At 47.3% G+C, this 20,895-nt stretch overlaps 1 protein-coding gene across 1 annotated transcript; it reads right to left on the bottom strand.

The window, feature by feature from the left end:
* Window positions 1–640: 640 nt before the first annotated feature.
* LOC119388896 (uncharacterized) lies at window positions 641–20,398 on the bottom strand. Its single transcript, XM_037656263.2, has 4 exons — window positions 20,320–20,398; window positions 14,764–14,907; window positions 6,024–6,223; window positions 641–858 (listed from the first exon to the last, which is right to left on the bottom strand). Exons 2-4 carry the CDS (start codon window positions 14,893–14,895, stop codon window positions 726–728), a joined length of 465 nt encoding a protein of 154 aa, XP_037512191.1. The 5' UTR covers window positions 14,896–14,907; window positions 20,320–20,398; the 3' UTR covers window positions 641–725.
* Window positions 20,399–20,895: the final 497 nt, after the last annotated feature.

The raw sequence follows: 20,895 nt of genomic DNA, 5'->3' as shown, positions 1-20,895 counted from the left end.
CATGAATATTCCGCCCTCCAAGCGTCACTTCGTGCACGGAGCCGGCGTCAATACCACCGAAGACGCGCAACCAACTCATCCACGCAACGCATTCCAATAGACCAGCAGACTGAGACGACTGAGAAAGGAGAGCGGCGCGCCACCCCGGCGCCAACCCCGTCTGCGTCGCCGAGCAATGCGCCACAACGGCGCCAAAGGGCGAGCGTGCGATATGTATGGCGTATACGGCGGCTCTTCCGTATACCGAAGCCAATCGAAACGCGCTTCAGGAGGGTCCAGTGACTCCTTCCCAAATGCGAACTCTTTTTTTCTGCCTGTACCTTCCAAAAGGGGTCAGATGGACACCCGAGGAGAGTCACGGTTCCATGACCCTCTTTTGACTCTCTTTTTTCTTAGAGTGCAGGATCAGAACGAATTCAGCGAACCTAGTAGTCGGGGATCCTGTATACCGGAACCGAGGTCATGAATGGAGCTCTATGGATGGGCTCAGATCAAGTCCTCAGATTACGCTTACCTCGTCCCATTGCTCAGAGTAGCACTTGGTCGATTTCTGCATGCTTTTTTTTACGTGCGTGTGTACCAAGTGTGCAGTTTAACAATGCGCGGAATTCCAGGTTAAAAAACTTTATTCAAACAAACGTCGGCCAAAACTTTTATCATGCTTGTGGCGATCGCGCGTTGCCACTCGGCCGGCGAGCTTAAGGATAGAAGGGAGGTGTGCAGCATCAGCGTGGCTGTTCTTCGACTTGCGCCGATGAAGTCGCGTCCTGCGTAGAGCTCGAGGGCGGGCAATCGTCTGCTGAGCGACGAAGCTCAGGAGAACTGCCAACTGCGAGGCCCGTCACTGCTGGCGTGAAGCTGCAAGTAGGAAAGATTCGAGATGAGTGACGATCCGTTAACCGATACTCACCGATGATTTGGCAATTACTACAGCAAGTTCGAGAGCGCAAAGGGATAATTTCACTGCGCTTATAGAGTTAGAAAAGATTGGGCCCAGGAAGGCAGAACAGACAGCATATTAAAGGTTTCTACACATCGTGCAAAGAACACGAATTTGCCCCATAAGTATGACAGGGGGACACACTTTATGAGAAGCAATGCGCAGAAAAAAACACACCCAATAATTCTCGCGCGAACCAACACAGCCTCAATGGAAGACATGCGCATGGTCTCAAGTAAGCTACAGTATACGTGGAAATAAACTGCTAAATAATTGCGGTATACAGAGTATAGTACGAAAGCAGTCGTTAGATTAGTCGCTAATTTCATGCACCCGATGATATACTCTAGAGGCCGCACGCAATTTTGTGTGCCCTTCAATGCATAAACTTCCACGCAAAGCAGAATTACAGTGTGGATTAGCTTACATTAGGAACCAACACTTAAGGCCTTACAACAACGAAGTTTGGTCTAGATAGCATAGGCTACGACATGGAACAAGCTGCTCCTGCATGGATAAAACCTTCGAGATAAGGCGGCGGTCTCAGTTGGGAACATTGCGCCAAGTATTGCGCTCAAGAGCATTGCGCTCAAGCACCGTATGATGACAACCACCAGGTGCACGGTAGTCTGCACTGGGACTGCTGAAAAGCAGCCAACAAGAAGGCTATATAGGTATCTGTACCGGCGCAATGATTTTGCCAACATTGCATCAGTAGTAGATACCACTTATTTATACGCAATTCATCCAAAGTGAAGTATGGTTACAGTAGGCCGTCATGCTACGCATATAACATCCTCGCCTGAATTAGCAGGTACAACTGAGCGAATGCAATAATACAAAATATTCTCGCCCATCATCTCATATCACCGGTAACTTTGTGAGAAGGACAAATTTTCTTCCCAGGCAGAGGTCTCGCACCCTGATTTTTCATTGATTGATTAATTAATTGATTTATTTACTGATTTTCTGATTGTATAGAAAAACCTGCTCAAACAGGCGAAACTTCCAATTATCAGTTTCAGCAAGCCCGACACTATCCATCATTTGCCTGGGTTGGTGAACTTTTGCTGGAAATATTGAAGCAAAGAATTAAGAAGACAACGAATACGCTTCTGATCACTGGCGAAGCCAGGGGGTGGCACACCGGGCCCGTGCCCCCCCCCCCTTCCCCGATTTTTTTTCTCCCATGGGATACAGAGCACAAAATGACACTCGACCACACTTACCTTCCCGGACCCCATGTCAGATCAAGGGTGTGCCCCCCGCACCCCCCCCCCCCCCGACGAAAAGATTTCTTGCTACGCCCCTGCTTCTTATGTGCCTACCCTATCAACACCCAGTAATTTTTTTTTCTTCGGGGCTTTTACTGGCTACGTAAAACCTTACGGCAGATAACTACAAACGCTGCCATCCTGTAATGTTATTATTAGTAGTATACTCAGATAAAAATACACAACGCATGCAAAAGCTTCCGTTGTAAAGCGTCAAACAGCGACAACATGAAATTCTGTGTTCAGATATGCAACCATAAAATAACAGCACTGTCACAATATTCCATGAGAATAATCGAAATACGAGTTTTTATGGACCAAATGAATGTTTACCGTAAACGTAAGCGCAACTCAAAATTAATGTGAGGGAAATGTCAGTGTAAGCTCGCTAGTTGCTTTTCTGAACTTTCCCTAGAGATGCAAAGATAATGCGGCGATTTCTCCTTTCCCTCAGATAATGGTGGTGCTATATCTAGATCTCTATAAATATCTTTGTACAGACCATGTATACAGGGGACAAGTGCTGCGAAGCAGCAGCTCCACATGACGCACTTGTCTGGAGTTGCTATGTAACTGAAATGTATGAAAGGATTTACACGCACACATAGGCAGAAAGAGAGAGTGAGAGAAATATTTACTGTAGAAAAACTCCGAGACTCTGGCCAGAAGCATCTCCTTCCGGGCAGCTACGTATGGCATTGGGCTAAACATGAAAGGGACCAAAAGTACAGGAGAGTTATTAGGAAAGGAAACTAGCTCTAACCTAAAAATAAAAAAAAATAAATAGGACACATTTATTGCCTATAGCGTGTCAAGTTATCTGATTATCTGAAAATCTACCAGGATGTCTGCCATCTGACAAATGGGCAGTTTGTGGCCGGCAGAGTCGAAAAAGACTGAGAAACCGATCAGCGGTCGGTTCATGCGAAAAGTGCATCGTCGCCTCTCGCGATTACATTGGGTACCCGCAAAGCACGTGATCAACAACCTGCGGCACGTGCTGCTCTCAACATCAGCGCTGTACTCATATCCAATCAGACGGCGGTGATGTTAACTAAAGGCCACGATTAGTGTTAGTCGATACAAGAAGCACGTGGTCTCTGAGGTCGTTTCTTACCTCTGTGAGCGTAACATGAGCCGCTCTGAGTAAAGAGGAAAATTCTTTGCGTGTTTATGGTGTTGGCGGCGCGTAACAGGCGCCAGATGAACCTTCAGTACACTGACAGTGATCATCATTAGCCTCTGTTATGTGCACTGCAGCACAAAGACCACTCCCAGAGATCTTAAGTCATTCCTGTGTTGCCGCAACTGTCCTGCAGAATTACTCAGATGCACCTGCTCCTACTCTATCGTTATCGTCATAGTTAGGTTGGCATCTATTATCTAACTCTAATAGATAATTATTTATACGCCCCACGCCAAGACATCGCCTCAGCTGTGGACAATCGACTATTCCTGTGTACGGTTTAAATAAACACTAGATAAACGAAACAGTAGATTACTTTCAACCGACCAATTATACTTTGAGAACGCGGATGTCACTAAATTTTAAATGATTCATAATCACAGCCAAGCATGTAGCCAGGATTTTTTTTCGAGGGGGGGGGGGGAGGCGGAGGCCAAGGCCTAATTGTTCGAAAGAAAGTCGTCATGGCAAAATGAAAAAAAAAGTTGCCCAGGAATATAGAAGGCTGGACTAATTTCAGAATAAGGGGGGGGGGGTCTCCTGGCCCTCCCCCTGGCCTTCGTGCCTGATCACAGCAGAAAACCAAGTTAAGATATTCATTTCTTCTAATTTAGCGCCAGAACCCCCACGCCGACACGTCTGCGTAACGTCAAGACTTCTTGCTTTCCTATCTGGGCCACGTTAGACTTGATGCAAATCCTGGAAGTTGCCACCTTAACTCTCTCACTCGATTAGAACAAAGTTTCATCAATTTTAAACGGTTACATAGGTCCGACCTGGTCCTGGTGCGTATAAGCAGTGTCGCCGTCTGCCTTTTCATTTTGCTATTTTCTGGCTTACCAAGGATATTCTCGTGGTAAGATCGGTGGTTCTTTTGTTTTTGATATTGTGTAAAGGTTATTGTAGAAGCGTTAGGTACGGGCTAGCTGGAATACGTTCATAATAAAAGCGCAAAAACAGACGGGAAAGAGGAGGCGCTCGTCCGGTAAGGTTATTTTCCTCTGCGCCCCCGCCCCGATTGTCTAATGGTTACGGTGCTTGACTGCTGTACCGAAGGTCGCGGGATCGAATCCCGGGCACGGTGGCCGCGTTTCGATGAAGGCGAAATGCCCGTGTGCTTAGATTTAGGTGCCCGTTGAAGAACACCAGGTCACCAGAACACCAAGCCCTCCAGAACACCAGAACACCAAGCCCTCCACTACGGGGACTCTCATAATCATATCCTAATTTTGGGACGTACAGCCTTAATCCTTTTCCTCCCGCTGACGAGTATAGTCGTCATGAGGTTTTGTACCAAAATGACCAATAACGACGATACTCATAATCGACAAAAATTGGCCCCACATGGAACCAACGACGACTGCACTCGTCACAGTTCTGCGTTTCTTGATGCTATGGATGGCCACACTTGTCCACGTTGGGCCATTTGTGTATCTGCTTTCATTTTATTGCCATATTTCATTGTATTGTCATGCGGTAAAGGAATCTTCGAGCTATCGTTTTTACGCAATTAGTGAAATAAAGGAACCCCAAGAATTGAACTAATGTATACCGTTTTATTCCGAAAAACAAGCTCTACAATCTGAGCAAAAAAAATTGCAGGGTGAATTTGGTACAATTATCTTCTTTTCTTCACGGTAGGGAAAGGGTTCAGAATTATTGTTACTTTTCCTCTGTCCCGTCCGTTCTTCCGCTGTTTTTAACGTAAAGATTACTTACTCATAAAAGTGAAATCACCCTTCTCTATGCACTGTCCCTCTGACCTACATCACTGTCTGCCTCCTCTTCATGTAGCAGGCAAACCGAACACGCGTAGGACATTCGGACAATCCAGGGGCAATAAACACACTTGGTTGTTTTTAGTCCCGTGCACGAATCTCTCACGGTTGTTGCCAACATTTATCTGTCGGATGGCTCGAGTGCATGCAACGTTCCAGCTTAGAGCAGTACTGACACGAATTTTAAGTATCTTCGGATTGTTGCGCTAAATAAAAAAAACTGGTGTCGAGAACCCTGAAAAGTGTACTGTTGTGCCCGGGAATGGATCGAATATATTTTTAAAACCGCTACCTTAAAAAAATAACAATGTCGGTTTCGATATCGAGGTGGCGGCTTCTCAGTGACGTGTCATCGCAGTGTGACGTCACGGGGAGACCGCAACTCGCGACGTACTAGCGGCAGATCTGTCATCTGCTCGTGGTGCACGTAAACAACGAATAGGGAATTGTCGTACAGCGACCCCGGCAGTGATTTCTGCGATTTAGGCTGCATGCAGGACGCAGAATTCGCAAACTCAGTGGAACTGTGTCGACTCGTCGGGATAATGTCCATTGCGGTGGGGCTGGCTAGCAGATGCTAAGCGACGCAAACCTTAAAATCAAAGTAAAATACTTTTTACGTGTTGCCTGACTAAATCGTGTCAGTACTCCTTTAAGTGCGGCTGCGCGAAGAAATTTATTTAAGGTGTAACTGTGTGCCCAAATCATTTTAATATTTACAATATCTTGTTCGCATCTGAAACTGCCTCTGTTTTTTCTTTATTTTCTATGATAACACAGGCTGTAAGACCGAATACACAAACGCAAAGTTTCAAAAAAAGAAGTAATTAAATGATCTGCGTTACCGGTCCACCAACACTGACGCGGAAATGAAGGGCGAAGCGACGCCCACAGGTCGCTTCGGAGGCTCCGGCGGTGCTGGAGGTTCTATCCACAGCGCGCCCCGGCCTCGCGACGTCGACGGCGCATCAAGATCGTCGCTCTCTACGGGAGGATTGCGGACGTCCGTTTCGTTGCCGTCACATGGCACCTGCAGCAAGACCAACTATCCCCCGTATTATTAGTTATAAAGCCGGCCAAGGAGGAAAAAAGAAAAAGAAACGAAGACACGACGATATAATAAAGTAGACAGTGTGCGAAGTTTAACGGTAAAAAATGGCTTATCACACTGCGCACGGCACGAATGCCAAGATCGGTATCAGCTCTTTACCGCATAAGGTCTTCGTATATGGCGGAAATATTATTCTGCGAAAGGACACTTTTCTTCTGCGTTCTTTTCCATCAGTTCGTCACTACGATAGTTTCATTCATAAGTGGAGCGAGGCGATTGGAAAATGTCTCCGATCTGCAGATAACCGTTGAAAATAGAGCGCACCGTCTATTGGAGTATAACTATAGAAAAACTATTTAAGGGGGTCCTGATATACTATTTGCATATATTGCGATGTGGCATTCCTTGTTTTGCAGCTGTAATCCTCGAGCGACAGTTATTACTCCTACACTTGTCGAACAATATTGAGGCATTTAATGGGCCCATCGTATCAGGAAGGGCCATATCTCATGATACGTGTGCGCATGCATGTCCCTATGTTTCTTCGCACCAATTAAGAATACTAGCAGCATGGTAGCAGTGCGTAGTTCTTTTGGCCGACAGCAGCCGTGCCAGTACATGGCGCTGCGGCTTTGCTAGCTGTGTTGTCTTGGTTATGCGGGGCATCGGTTCCCCTAAAAATGTTTATCTACATACGTACGTTCGTCGTGTGCAGATTTCAGTGTCGAAGACTACCTGTGACAATATTTAGAAAATATTGCCAATCTGTAAAAAAAATCGCTTGCTCTCTCTCTCCTTCGCAATGTCGACACCAGATACGTAACAAACGTGCCCGACCGTTATAGTCACATTTCTTGATCACGAGAACATTCTTTGTTGTAGTACTAGTGCCAATTTTAAATATATCTACGGCGTGGCATGCACGACGTTGCGTAGGTATTGCGGGTCCCACTGGTTGCTACGACGGGCTGCGGCGAGCCCTCTGACCTCGCGCTATGATCCGTGCTCTGTGAGTGGCGCATCTTCAAACTTATGGCGACGTGAAGTAGCCTGAGTAGCGCCGAACCACGTAGGAATGTGAAAGACTATGGGAGGGAGCGTCACGTGACAGTTTTGAAGCCTAGTCATACAAAAATTTATGGGAGAAAATAGGCCCTAGTTGCGTAATAGGAAAGCGCTTCTATTGGTCGGCTCGCTTTGGTTGCGCCTGCTGTGGGCACTGCGGGAGCCTAATCCTACCCATGAGGCACCGCGCACTGGGCCCCGGAGCGGCGTCAGAGGACGTTGGCTTACCGAGGCTAGCGAAATCACGTAACGCTCCCCCTTAATCTTTTTGTAGCGTTAGCTACACTGGCCGAGCCGGAGCGGTTTCGCGTGCGCGTACAAGAGCCGTGCTGCGCATGCGCGAGGAGCAGTGATGTCACACAGCTGGCGCACCGCAGCCGCCACCTCCTCGAACTACGCCGCCGCCGCGCGCGACTCGCCGGTCTGCGCATTCCAGAGGAGTGACGTCATAGCCGCGGAAGACGGCGCGGGCGCAGTTGTGCGCCTTCGCTGTGCAGTCGCCGTCTGACACTGTGCTGGAGCCACTTGATAGCGCCTCTGGCTTTCGTTTGCTAGTGTGTTACAGCCATGGAAAAGGAGAGCGCAAATGCTGCTCACCGGCGCAGAAGAGCAGAGAAGCTTAACTCATCAGATCCCGAAGTAGTTGCCTGGCAATTAGTGGTTGAGCGTAGGAACAACGAACGGCACAAGACTAAACGTGCTGCGGAGACACTGGAGCAACGGGAGGAACGCCTAGTAATGCGGCGTCGCCAGGAAGCTGAGCGACGTGCCCGACCACCTCTGCAGCAGCAACAACAAAACGCCGTCGATGACGTCAAGGCTCGCCGATCGACTGCCTATACGGTGAAACTTAGCGAAAGCGCCAGTGCGACTGGACCTTCGAGACGGACTTCGTAAACAGTCCGTTTGGATATCTGTGCGACGTGTGTGAAAGAGTGTGGCGCATGAAAGACTTGACGCCGCTAAATGTGCCATGCGTGAAAAGTTTAGCGGCGGCGCCTGAGTGCGGTGAAACCGTGGCGCGGGTTATAGAATAATCAGCTGAAACTTAGCTCACGCTACGTATATCCTGGCATAGCCGAGCTAAGCCACTACAATTTTTTCTTCCTCCATTGCCCGAACTATCTAGGGTGCGGGTTGGATTCCCGGCCATGGCGGCCGCAGGTCGATGGGGGCGAAATGCGAGACCCGTGTTTTTAGATTTAGGTGCAGGTGAAAGAACCTCAGGTGGTCAAAATTAATCCGGTCACTTCCCCTACGGCGTGTCTGATAATCATATTACGGTGTTGGCGCGTAAGCACCAAGCGATCATTATTTTTATTTATTTAGCTTATTATGAAGCGATTCACCCACCTAAAGCAGAAATAGCGCCTAACACGTGCAAAGAAAAAAAATTCAGCAGATCCCACGCGCTGTGGGAATCGGTTTCATGCAAAGCAGTCGGCGAGTACTTCTATGCTGTATTTTATGGCTTTGAGCCAAGCGTTACGAGGTGGATCGACGTGTCTTTGTAAGTGTAGTAGGTGTGTGCACATCGTAGGCTCACCAGGCACGTCGACAACACTGGCGTTTGAAGGGTAACTTATGGTGAGACATAACGTCAGCACTCGCGCTATAGTACATACGTCAGTATTATCGAAACTAAGTGCACTTTATGGTGCAATCATGTGAATATCCTCCGTAACTTTCGTTATGTATTCCCCCGGGTCGCGAAATGCTTCTATATAGCTTGCTGAATCATAGGAATGCAAATATAATGTTTAATAGACTGCTATAAAAGCGGCACAAACACTAGAGCCACAGATATTAATCTGATATGACGCCTGTATAGTAGGAGTACATATGTAGTGGTTATTGCTTTCTTGTAAAATTAGACAGCCAGCACCACAAGCACAATTGACGTTGCACCGGCATTACGCCTGCACAGACTGTTTTTCCAAACCAGTTGATAGACCTGACGTGGCTCTGTGGTAGAATACCTGATTGCCACGCAGAATGCTTGGGTTCAATTCCTGCTGAGGTCCTAATTTTCATTCTTTGCATTCGTCGGCTCAACGCTGCCAACGTCGGTTTTTCTTAACGCTCTCCCATTTAAATTACCGATGTCTGTTCTCGCCGTTCCTCGGTAGATACATACCGTCAATCACCTGTGGCGCATACCCGTACACCGCGGCCAGTGGTAAACGGTTATGTGCCACACGTGTCTGGAGGAAAGGGTTTGACGACGTACGCGACAGGATTTTCAAGTTATTCATGTCATGACCCGGCAGCCATATTCGTCAAACCCTCTTACCCTCCCATGCCAGTTTTGGTCTACACCAAGTTAAGGAGGCGATCATGGGAGCACCCAGACGTAGGCGGCTAGATAGATAGATAGATAGATACGTAGATAGAAACGCTCAAAGTGCGAAAGCTTCACTAAGAAATGCTTCGCATTTAATATAATACAATCTATAGAGAAGGCCGAAAGCCATGAGGCGCGGCAACGTCACCATTTGACGGCACCATGGCCCTCCATACTCACGACCGCCACCCCAGCACCCCCCCCCCCCCCAGGGAGTTTCCAGCGAGCTATACATAGTAGGTACGAAAGGAGAAAAGAGAGAAAGTCGCCGCGATGGTACACTACGACGTATACTTGTAACCCCGCTTATACTGGAATGATTCGAAAAAAGTGTGCAGCAAATATTCACGAAGCAATCTAGTCAAATATTATGTTCAGTTTATGAATACTTTGAATCTTCACGGCGTCTTTACGGCTTCGACTGCTCTTTATGCACGCATATGTTTGTGAGGCGCAAGGTGTGGGACTGCTAGAAAAATGGAACGCTTCAATATGTTTTGATACCCATTGTGCTAAGCGTCTAAGAAAAGCCTTAGTAAGTAGCATAAAACTACAGGCAACTAAATTTCCTAGTGCAGCTGCTTAAAACAGGGTTGTGGTCCGGCAGTTCGCTTTCTTTCTCTCTTTCTTTCTAATTTTCAACTTCCAATGTACATCAGCACAAAGAATATTTAGTCAGGCTGACCCCTCTGCATTTCTTGTAATAAACTCTTCTCTTTGGACCAGCTGGCAACTCATGGCAACACAGTAACAGCGGCTGCGAAATGCAAAGAACAGAAAAAGAGGCCGAACCAGCGCTCATCCTAACGTTTCCTTCGTTCTTTGCTCGTTTTGTTACCATAAGCTATACAGTCTTGTGAAGCGGACCGCCGCGGTGGTCTAGTGGTTATGGTGCTGGACCGATGACCCGAAGGTCACGGGATAGAAGCCCGGCTGCCGCGGCCGCGTTTTCGACGGAGGCGCCATGCTAGAGGTCCGTGTACACGTTGAAGAACACCAGGTGGTCAAAATTTCGCGAGCCCTCCACTACGGCGTCCCTCAATTTCAGATCGTGGTTTCGGGACGTAAAACCCTAGCAATTATTATTAATCCTGTGCAGCGCTATAATTCATGGGCAATTGCTGCGCTTTACTTGAAAAGCAGCGAGATTCCGCTGGCGTTTCCCCGACGAAGTATCGCTGGCATCGCTTTCGTGTCCACCTTTCGAATGAAAGTTTATCACGCCGTGCATTGACACAGCGGACCCACCCCGCAGGGGCGTCTGCTTCTGCGGGCGTTTGGCGTGTAACGACACCACGGACCCCGTACATACAATGAATGAAAAAAAGTATTGCCAGTGAAGCGCGAACACAAGTTTTTAGGAATTGCATTCGATAAGAGACTTAGCTTTCCTACACACATTAACTGTCTGAAAATTAAAACAAATGAGGCTCTAAGCGTTCTCAAAGTCCTATTCCGGAAGCGCTGGGATTCTGACCGTAAATGCTTCCTACATATGTACCGTTGACTGACAAGTATAATAATTGAGACTATGGTAGCTTTTAGGCTTTGAGCGCGAAAAAGGCAAGTAAAAAAAAATGCACACACACACTGGCGCCAGTGTGTGTGCGCATTCTTCCTTTTGTCCCTGTCTTTTTTCGCGCTCAAACCCTGAAAGTATGACAAACCAATAAGCCCGCATAGCCACCCTCGTCAACTATGGTAGCGTAAGGTATGGCTCCAGAACCGTGGTTAACAGGGCCAGTTGGTATGGATTTATCGTGGGTATAGCGAAAAAAAACAAACGAACGAAAAACATTAAGAGTAAGAGACACAAAGAAGCGCTGACCTTCAAGGGAAGCTTTATTCATGAAAGCAAGCTGTTATAAAAAGAAAAGAGACAAACAAAATCACACGGTCCGTGTAATTCTTTTTATAACAGCTTGTTTTTCTGAATAAAACTTAGCGCTTCTTTGTGTCTTTTACTCTTCATGTGTTTCGTCCGTTATTTTGCGCTGTACCCACAATGAAGCGTATCATATGGTTCATTCAGGCAGTCGCACCTCAAGCGATGAGACGCCGTGCACAATAAAGGGCTACGCTTAGCTAGCGGTGCCTACAGAGCCTTGCCCATTCCAAGCTTGTATTTGGATTTGAAAGAACTGTCTTCGAACCGCAGAATAACGTAACTCATGCTCGCATACGTGCTCAGAGTTCGTTCATCGCCATATCACCTATCTCATAACACCGTCACACACTGCGACTAAACACTACACTACACGGACAAGCAAAATGCGGTTAGGCTACACATACTTAAGGTTGAGGAAAACACTTTCTGTCGCAAAAAGGCCGACTAGATTGTCTCCTTGGAATGATCTCACAAGATTCCTCTACGTTTCACTGACACATGTAAAAAATAAGACACACCACGTAAACTCACACTACAAGAATTTCCCACAGTACAAGAAACGCACGACAGTTAGAAGAATTTCACACCGACTGGATGAAGACGCCTACTTATGTCGAAAACAGTGTGTTTGGAGGTATATAGAAACGCCCAGTCAGGCTACCAGAGTTTGTCCTGGTTTGTGCTGCTGAGTGTTATACATTGTGGATGGCACTATGAAAGATTATAAACGCCAAATACTAAATATCCGTAAGGTATATAGATTCTTTACGTGTCTGAAGGCCCTCAACGTACAGTCTCAGTACGAACTTATCATAGGTGATATCCTAAACATACTATCCCAACTAAGTGAAGGCCAGATTATTCGTTTCTCCTGGTACCAGGCCACGTTGGGATTGCCGGAATTAAAAGAGCGGCCCAACACGCATCTGCAGCAAAACAAATCTTAATATTTCAAGAGCGAATGTACCAGTAAGGCATGATATCCAAGTTATTCGCAGAGCACTGGCCTTAGAATGGCAACGTGAGTGGAAATCGAAACAGATCAATAAACTTCAACTCATTAAACTGTTCCTATGTAAATGCAAAACATTTTATCAAGTAATTCTGTGTGGGCTTCGAATAGGCCACACGTGCATCACCCATAACTACTTATTGAGACAGGAGTATCAGCTAGCATGTGAAAACATGTGATGAACTACTAACGGTACTAGACATTTTCATTACGTGTCCATAAAGAGAGAGACAGACAAAAACCATTCGGCGTACTGCACAAGATACACTCTAAGAAAACAGAAGAGTTCTTTGACTCTTTCTTGTGAGCGCAGCCTTGCCACGTGTATGACTCCCTTTAAACAGACACGTGAACTCTCTTTGAAGATCGTTACACTCTCGTTGGAGTATAGTGGTACCCAAGAGAGAGTCACGTATTTGACTCATTAAAGAGAGTCAATTACATGGCAAGTCAGGACTTCCTACAGCGCGCACATACCATGAAAGAGCGAGAGAAGGAGTTCGCGGTTGGCAGCCAGTTTTTGGGGTCTGTACAATAGTGTGTATGATTATAGTCGGGTACAACCTTAAAAGCCCACGGCATTTCCTCCTCGAAGCCAGATGCACACATGCGTGCCCCAATAGGCGCGACCTCCAAACTGATGTCATGAGCCGGGCGGCCGGTGACCCCGTCTTCGGAGAACGTTCCCGAGTGCATGAGCGGGACTATTTCTTTAGTAGCGGAGGCGATCAGCTGCAGCACGGCAGCTGCTTAACTGAAGTTCTTAAGTTGTGCCCGACTATGGGTCAATTACTAACACGGGAACCTAGACATGAAAAGGAAGATCACGGAAGAATAAGGATACGCTGGAGCGTGTACGGCAGGCTTTCCCAAATCAGGAATGACAATTCACGCGGTCCCTTAAGCGAAATGTATGCAATCACTGCATGCTGCCAGTTCTTGCATATGGGGCTGAAACTTGGAGGATAACAACAAAATCAGAGAAAAAGTTAAGGACCTCGAGGGGTGCAATGGAACGGGAAATGATAAGAGTAACATTAAAGTGGTGGTGAACCACTTTTCCAAGTAATCACGGAATGACATCAGTATCGGAGTTTACTGCTTCACGAATCGACTGTCGCAATTTTTTTTTCAAATCCATCAAGTTCAAGCGGAGTTACATGGATTGGACAAGCGCTTTAAGCGCTTTCTTTCTTCTCTCGTCTCGACGAACGCGCTGAACGCTACACAGGGAGGAAAGGCACAGGGGAAAAAAGTTACGTCAGTGCGCTTCATGACCTTCAGTGCGCGTGATGAAACACGATCGCTCTCTGACGTTGCGATTCCTGTGCGCGCTAGTATGGCTCACTGTGTAATGTTAGCAGTCTATGAAGCGCGGTGCCGGCACGTGGCGGCACACCGCGGCAAGAAGCGCATCTGATCCAAACGCCGCTCTTGATTTATGTCGGCTCTTGGCCAATAGCGTGCTATATGTTGTTAAACGTCAAATTGCAGGCGCCGGCAGCTCCGAAGACAGCGAGCACAGGCCTCTGTACGAAAAAAGGCCGCCTGAGAAAAAGGCAACTTCGCGTTCCGCTTCTAAAGCCACGTTGCCGCGCACATCTGCAAGATTTTGCTGAGATATTTGTAGCAGTATCTGCTATCCGAAGAATGTGTTTTCTCACCAAGCACGAGGAGTGGTTCATCACCCCTTCAAGAGATCGGAAAACATCAGAATGGGTCAGGGAAGGAACAAGGCTAGAGGACATGCCAGTTGACACTACGCAAAAGATATTGACCTCGGCCGGCCACGTAATACGTAGGACAGAGAGCCAGTGGTCAACTGAGCAACGGAATGGTTGCTAAGCGATAGGAAACGCAGCGGAGGACGGCATCGATTTAAGTGGAGTAACGAAATTATGAAGTCCGCCGGGATAACATGGAATCAGCTAGAGCAAGATAGGTCGAATTGGAGGCCATTGGGATAGGCCTTCGTACTGCAGTGGGCATAAAATACACTGCATGATGATGATTACTTCAACCAGTGTTGCTTTTAGCAGGTCATCCAGTAGTACCTGTGGCTGATGTCATCAGTATTTTCAAGTGTAACCGATCTTTTAAATGAAATTTAAACTCTGGATTCTATGCTGCAGTTATTAGCGAGATTTTATCACTCTGTGACTTGCGCAGCACAGCCTCAGTTGCTTTCGCGCCGCTAAACTCTTCTCAAGTAACTACATGCTTACTTCTTGTTCCAGCCATCGCCGGTTAAGAGTGCCGTCAGGGTTGAGACGCTTCAACGTCTGCGCCGCCGGTGAGCTCGAACACTTTCTCTTCCGCGACTCTTCACTGGAAGGACCACCAACCTTCGACTCCATCCTTGGCCTTTCCTAAGCCACCGTTGTAGTTGTCGGAACATGAAAGCAGCAAAAAGTGAAACATGAATATCGAGTAGCAAACAGCTGAGAGCGACACTATCGATCCCAGTGACCAGTAAGGACGCGGTTACAGAGCGGTCATCCTTTCCTTTACCAAGACAACCAGTAGTTCGCACACTTTAAGTGTTAAGAGCGATACTGACAGCGATTTCTCAAGCTGAGAGCCTTCCAAAGATCAGCATAACCTTCTCGATGTTGCATGCAGTGTAATCAAGCCCTTCCAAACCTGCTGTGTAGTTTCGGCAAAAACTGGTATGAAGATATGGATGATCTTCCTGCGAAGTGCGCACGCCCTCCTCTCGAGGCGTACAAATTTCAGGAAGTTTACTGCTCAATTTAGTACACCACGGTACCTTCCGTCGGAAAGGTGTTCTGTACATATACACGTCTGTTCCATCATGAGGTCTGAAAAGAGTTATGGTGTGTGTGAGGAAAGTCGTGCTTACGACGCGATATAAGGTGATGTTAAGTGTGCTTACATCCAATGTTCCTTTGTACTTGTTACGTCATATATCGAATTTTGTCGTTGTAGGCATCGCCGTGGTCAGACTTCGTGTGCAGCGATAAACAGCTGCTTATATTCCCGTGATGAAGAGTTTTCAGAATTGTAGCAGCCCTATATGAGTACTACACTCTGCATTATGCTCAGAATGTCATGTGACGGAGGACTAACTTAGGCCTCCGCAGAAACAATTGACGCAACGCAGTCAGTAGTTTATTCTTGCTGAACGACGGTCGTTTATCTTTCTTTCTCGGTTTACATTAACTACGCAGACTTCCTGTATCTCACAATGTGTTCTAATGACATAATCGGCTGCAGAACCCTGTGGTGGGTATATCTCCAAACAAGTCAGTGAAAACTCCCCTATCCGCACACGCAGCATTCACGACTGTGTATCCAGCATCATCAACGACCGTAGAAGTAGAAATTGGGTTAGCTTTTGAACAAACCATTATGAACAAACCATCATTATGAACAAACCAAAACAACTGCACATATGGCGTATACTTCATCTCAAATCAGGGGCGGATACAGGATTTTTCCGAGGCGGGCTCAACTTATGGGAAATGTGATACCTAAAGCTGTGTATTGCAATTGGTTGTCAACACCCCAACGCAGCTTATACATTCAAAAGTTAGGGTAGGGGTGGGCAGGACATCCGGACCCCCTCCCCCCACTATCCGGCCAGGATCTCAGTAGTTCCTTGCCCCACTGTACACGCCGCAGGAATCCTTAGCCAGTAGGAAGGGTAGACGTCGACTGCTCGACGTCTACATGACGTCTGCATGCTGTAGTGTCAATACATGCTGAATGAAGTTACTATAATTTGTTTAGCACGCATATAAATACAGGGGAATGATGAAGCAAATACCTATTCCGTGATGAGTGGCGCTCTTATGCCGAGCTCTTTCCTGACCGGAAGAAACGTACCTAGCGCCACCAGCCTTGCTCCTCTCTAAAATGCAGTGTCTTTAAAAAGTAGCGTTCAGGTGACTCAGTAAATGCCATTTATGGTGTATTCACAAGACGTATGGTTATGCGGACAAGGATTCCGTTGCCCGTGTGGCTGTCAAGGGCTTTTAGGCAACGCGCGAGGCGACTAAAGGCGAGCCGACGGCAGCACCGGGAAAAAAACATAAAGGCACTGCCCGACGCATCTGCCTTTCACCTCGAATCTCTCAAGTTGTCTGAATCTCTGAAGCAGAGATGAAACGAGCTGACCCATCTCCGTCGCACGGAGGGCGCATGCGATAACATCACCCCGGTACTCTGCGAAAACCGCTTCTCTGCCTGGAGGGGCCGTATACTCATAAGGCGCGTTCTCACTTGGCCTCGAAGTGGGGGAAATCGGCAAAACTCACCGGAAATTCACTCGCTCTGCTGCCTAAGCGGCCGGAAAATCAGGCGGCGTGCCCGACGCGAAAAAATCGGTCCGAGACCGATTTTTTTCGCCACGCGAAAGCGGTTCGCCTTTCCACTTCACGGGAAACCGTACTTTGCCTGCACTAGCTTAAACCACGTGATGTAAACAACGGCCGGCCGCAAACATGGCGGCCAGGCAGTCGGCGGTGGCTCACATCGGCGCAATTGCAAACTACCCGTGCATCACGACAAAACTCACAGCCTTGACAAGGATGCGCTCCTCGGGAGCCTGGTTTGGATTAAGACTGCCGAGTAGACTGGAATTCTCAGAAGGTGCAGCAGCAGCGAGTTGGCGTGCTTCAACGTATCCCGCTTTTGCACAGCCGGGAGAATCCGCCGGCGTCGCTGCCAGCGTGTCCGCTTATGTAATTTCTGCTGGTGTATCTTCCGAAACAACGGTTTGAAAAGGCAAAAGCTATTTCTTTTCCGTGTTTCGCATGCATTACTTGAATTCGGTAAGAAATTAAATGCTCAGGAAACGGGCAAAATAGACTGAATTCTCGAAGTGGCGAAGGCGGCAGTAGCGACTGGCGACAGCATGCAGGAGGGGCAGAACAAATGCGAACATTTTCGACGCGCTACCACACTCTAAGAAAAAAGAGAGTCAAAAGAGGGTCATGGAACCGTGACTCTCTTCGGGTGTCCATCTGACCCCTTTTGGAAGGTACAGGCAGAGAAAAAGAGTTCGCATTTGGGAAGGAGTCACTGGACCCTCCTGAAGCGCGTTTCGATTGGCTTCGGTATACGGAAGAGCCGCCGTATGCGCCATACATATCGCACGCTCGCCCTTTGGCGCCGTTGTGGCGCCTTGCTCGGCGACGCAGACGGGGTTGGCGCCGGGGTGGCGCGCCGCTCTCCTCTCTCAGTCGTCTCAGTCTCCTGGTCTATTGGAATGCGATGCGTGGTTGCGTTGGTTGCGCGGAGCGCTGGTTGCGCGTCTTCGGTGGTGTTGACGCCGGCTCCGTGCACGAAGTGACGCTTGGAGGGCGGAATATTCATGGAGCAGCGGACGACAACGGGCGCCAGTTAACGGTGAGTGTACTGCATTCGCAGGTACTAATTATACATCTTTAGCTGGGCGTCTGCAGCAGCTCTGCGGAACCTGCCAGCCATTTCCAACAGTAGCCTGTATCCGCGGGTCTGTTGCGGATGCCCAACTAAAGCTGTCAGTTAACGAGTTGCCACCGTTATGCGCGTTGCTGTACAAACTCCCATAAAGTGAGCGATGCAAACAATAATCGAGGGTCATTTCTTGCTGATCGCACGTCGTGTCTGCACTACTGAAGGTGCAAGATGTCGTTTTGAGATGCACTTTAGTCTACTTCATAATAACATTTCCATCGACCTTGAGTGTGCAGCGTGCTTCCACGCGTGGGAACGTGAAGAAAAAAAGCCTGTGTACAGAACGCTCAGACGCACTATATGTAATGGTTTTTGTTGGCTTAAAGACGGTAGTTTGAGGTGCATATATAGTGCGGTGGCTTCCAGAACGTACGCGGTAGTCATTCAAGTTGGACACGCCTCGCCGGTAAAGTGAAAAAGCTCTAGACTTTCGACGGCGCGCGTTGTTGCGGCCGCCGGCGTGCAATCTTTTCCCTCGTTTCTGTTTGCTGTTTTCGTGGTTTGCATACACTGCGATGACGTTGGGCGCTATAACAGAATCGAGTGAGTGTACGTGATTGTCGGAGTTACGTGCGCTAATTCTAGAATATGACATGTCTGATCTCGACGTAGATGGCGTACGCACGCCCTGGGTGTCGTTCGGGCCCTAGTACTCGCATCTGTTTATCTGAGCATTTAAGGATGGGTTACGTTTGTAAAACATGCGGTCAATAACCGCTCGCGGCATGCCCCTGGCTGCCGGAGGATGTGCTTTGTTGTTTTGTTGTTAGCCTTTATTATGTCTGTGTGAACCACTTATTGTGTAGGTTTTGCAAACCTTTACTGCAATTTCATTTTCTCATCATAATATCACGTTCTGCTTTTCAGATACCGTTGTTCATGGTGCTCACGCTGGACAGGAGCGACAACCTAGCAAGCCACAAGTCTGATGCCTCAAGCCGTCACCACTTTTTGATTTATTCTTAATCACAAGGAATAAATATGGAAACATGATGGCGATTTCTGCTGTTTATTTAGCACCATATGACACTGTGCACATCACAGTCACACATTTTAGTTTTCTATACTCATAGAAGCATGTAAATGAGGAATACCCAAACTTCTTAATTGGAAATCACAGACCATCTTTTCGCGCTTTCTATATAACTTTGCTGGAAGATATGTGTTGTTTTGACGAGTTTTATTAAAATAATGCTAAAACTGAACTATTCTTTTTTTACAGTCGCTGGGCAGAACGGCAAGTATTATTGGACTTGCTTAAAATGAATACTCCACTATATTCAATAGTAGTCGCGCAAAAGTAGAGCAAGGATCAAATGAGTAGCTTAAAATACTTGTGGAGTCGCTTGATGCTTCGGTGTGGGTCCCTTGACCCCCCTAGGAGCGTTACCGGTAAGAGTCGTCTGACTCCCTATAAGTAGTAACGTGATCCTCCCGACGAGAGTCTTTCCACTCTTCCTAGAGGGTCAGGGGACTCTCCTAGAGCGAGCCGACCCTGACCCACCAAGAGAGTCACCGTGACTATTTAAAGAGAGTCCTATACGTGGCAAGTCAGAACTCTCCGAAAAGAGTCACGCATACTCTTTTTTTTTCTTAGAGTGCACGGTTTTCCGGCCGCTGTGGCGTTTTCGCTTTCTCTTCGCTTCTCAAGTGTGGATGCGCTATTACACCAGCGTCTTGTAGAGTTACGCGAGACCAGATCCAAAAGAGTTAGCTGCCAGCCTTTCTTCGTATAACATTACTATTTGTTGCTATCGCATTCACTGCTTCGCCCTTGCGGTGAAACTGTGATTTTTTTTTTTCTGTCCAAGCGCATGTATGACTCGCTAACGCCTCGTATCTTTTGCAGTGCTGCAAGTTACTTGCGAAATAAATGGTGTATAATGTCTCTGCCCCCCTCCCCCCACCCATCGCTCCTAAAGTGGCTGGACATCTGTCCTTGTGATATCTAATGATCACGCTGACGACCGATACCTCATACGACTGCCTTTCTGAATGGAGCAAGTACAACTCCTTGCAGAAAATGTGTTCCACATTCCCTAATAGAGGGGGAAATACGGTAATTAGGCCACTTCTTCCGAAATGTTATTTGTTTTTTTTTTTTGTTTTTTTGCTTCAGCGGCATACTTTCCTACTGTGGCTTGATGTTGTAATCATTCTTCGTTAGTGTGTTTGGAGGCCTGTCATTGCCGCTGATAAGATATGGGAGATGGTAGGGATTAGTGGTTGGAGCAAGGCTGGGCTGCCACGGAGGCGGATCCAGCTTGCAGGTAGGCCACCATTGGAAAGAAAACATAAAAACACCGGGCTCTCCTTACCTTATTGGTTGGTCTGAAAGGCGCTGACGTTGCTCCTGAGGTTGATGGGCCTTGCGGAACAGCGATGCAGTGGCCCGACGTGCTACCGCGATGACTGTGGCGGAAAAGGAACAGAGCCCATATTCACAAAAATGCCTTACGCTGAAAATGTTCGTAAGTGAATATTTAAGCCAATCACGATGCGGGGCATATCATTAGCGAAACAGGCTGATCAATGGGAATACGCACTTACGAAAGAAACGTTTTGTCAATTCGGCCCCAGAAGTTCGAAAAAGCACGAGCGGCTTCGCGTCGATGGGACGCTGACATGACGTCAGAGTAACGTGAAGTAATGTTAGGATAATTCCGTATGTTTATTTATTTATTTATTTATTTATTTATTTATTTATTTATTTATTTATTTATTTATTACCACACCCGCGTGGCCCATTCAATGTAAAAGAGAGTATAGGTATAACATAGGTAGAGAAAAGACAACAGAAAAGTAGGCATCATTATCTATATTTCTCATTGCACTACATAACCACGGCCGCTCGATGACGTGTGTTTTTCATCAAGCGGCCGTGACATAACTAA

This window comes from Rhipicephalus sanguineus, chromosome 1 (genome assembly GCF_013339695.2).
Source record: "Rhipicephalus sanguineus isolate Rsan-2018 chromosome 1, BIME_Rsan_1.4, whole genome shotgun sequence".
NCBI classification, from domain to species: domain Eukaryota; kingdom Metazoa; phylum Arthropoda; class Arachnida; order Ixodida; family Ixodidae; genus Rhipicephalus; species Rhipicephalus sanguineus.
Note: the sequence above shows the minus strand (reverse complement) of the source record. Positions and strands in the feature narration are given on the sequence as shown.

Excerpts from the sequence above, each read along its gene's own strand:
- LOC119388896 (XM_037656263.2), bottom strand. The coding sequence starts at position 14,895 with ATGGAGTCGAAGGTTGGTGGTCCTTCCAGTGAAGAGTCGCGGAAGAGA. Across the intron at positions 6,224-14,763 it reads GGCGATGGCTGGAACAAGAA|TTGGTCTTGCTGCAGGTGCC; the intron begins GTAAGCATGTAG and ends TACGGGGGATAG. Across the intron at positions 859-6,023 it reads GCGTCAGTGTTGGTGGACCG|CTTCACGCCAGCAGTGACGG; the intron begins GTAACGCAGATC and ends TCCTACTTGCAG.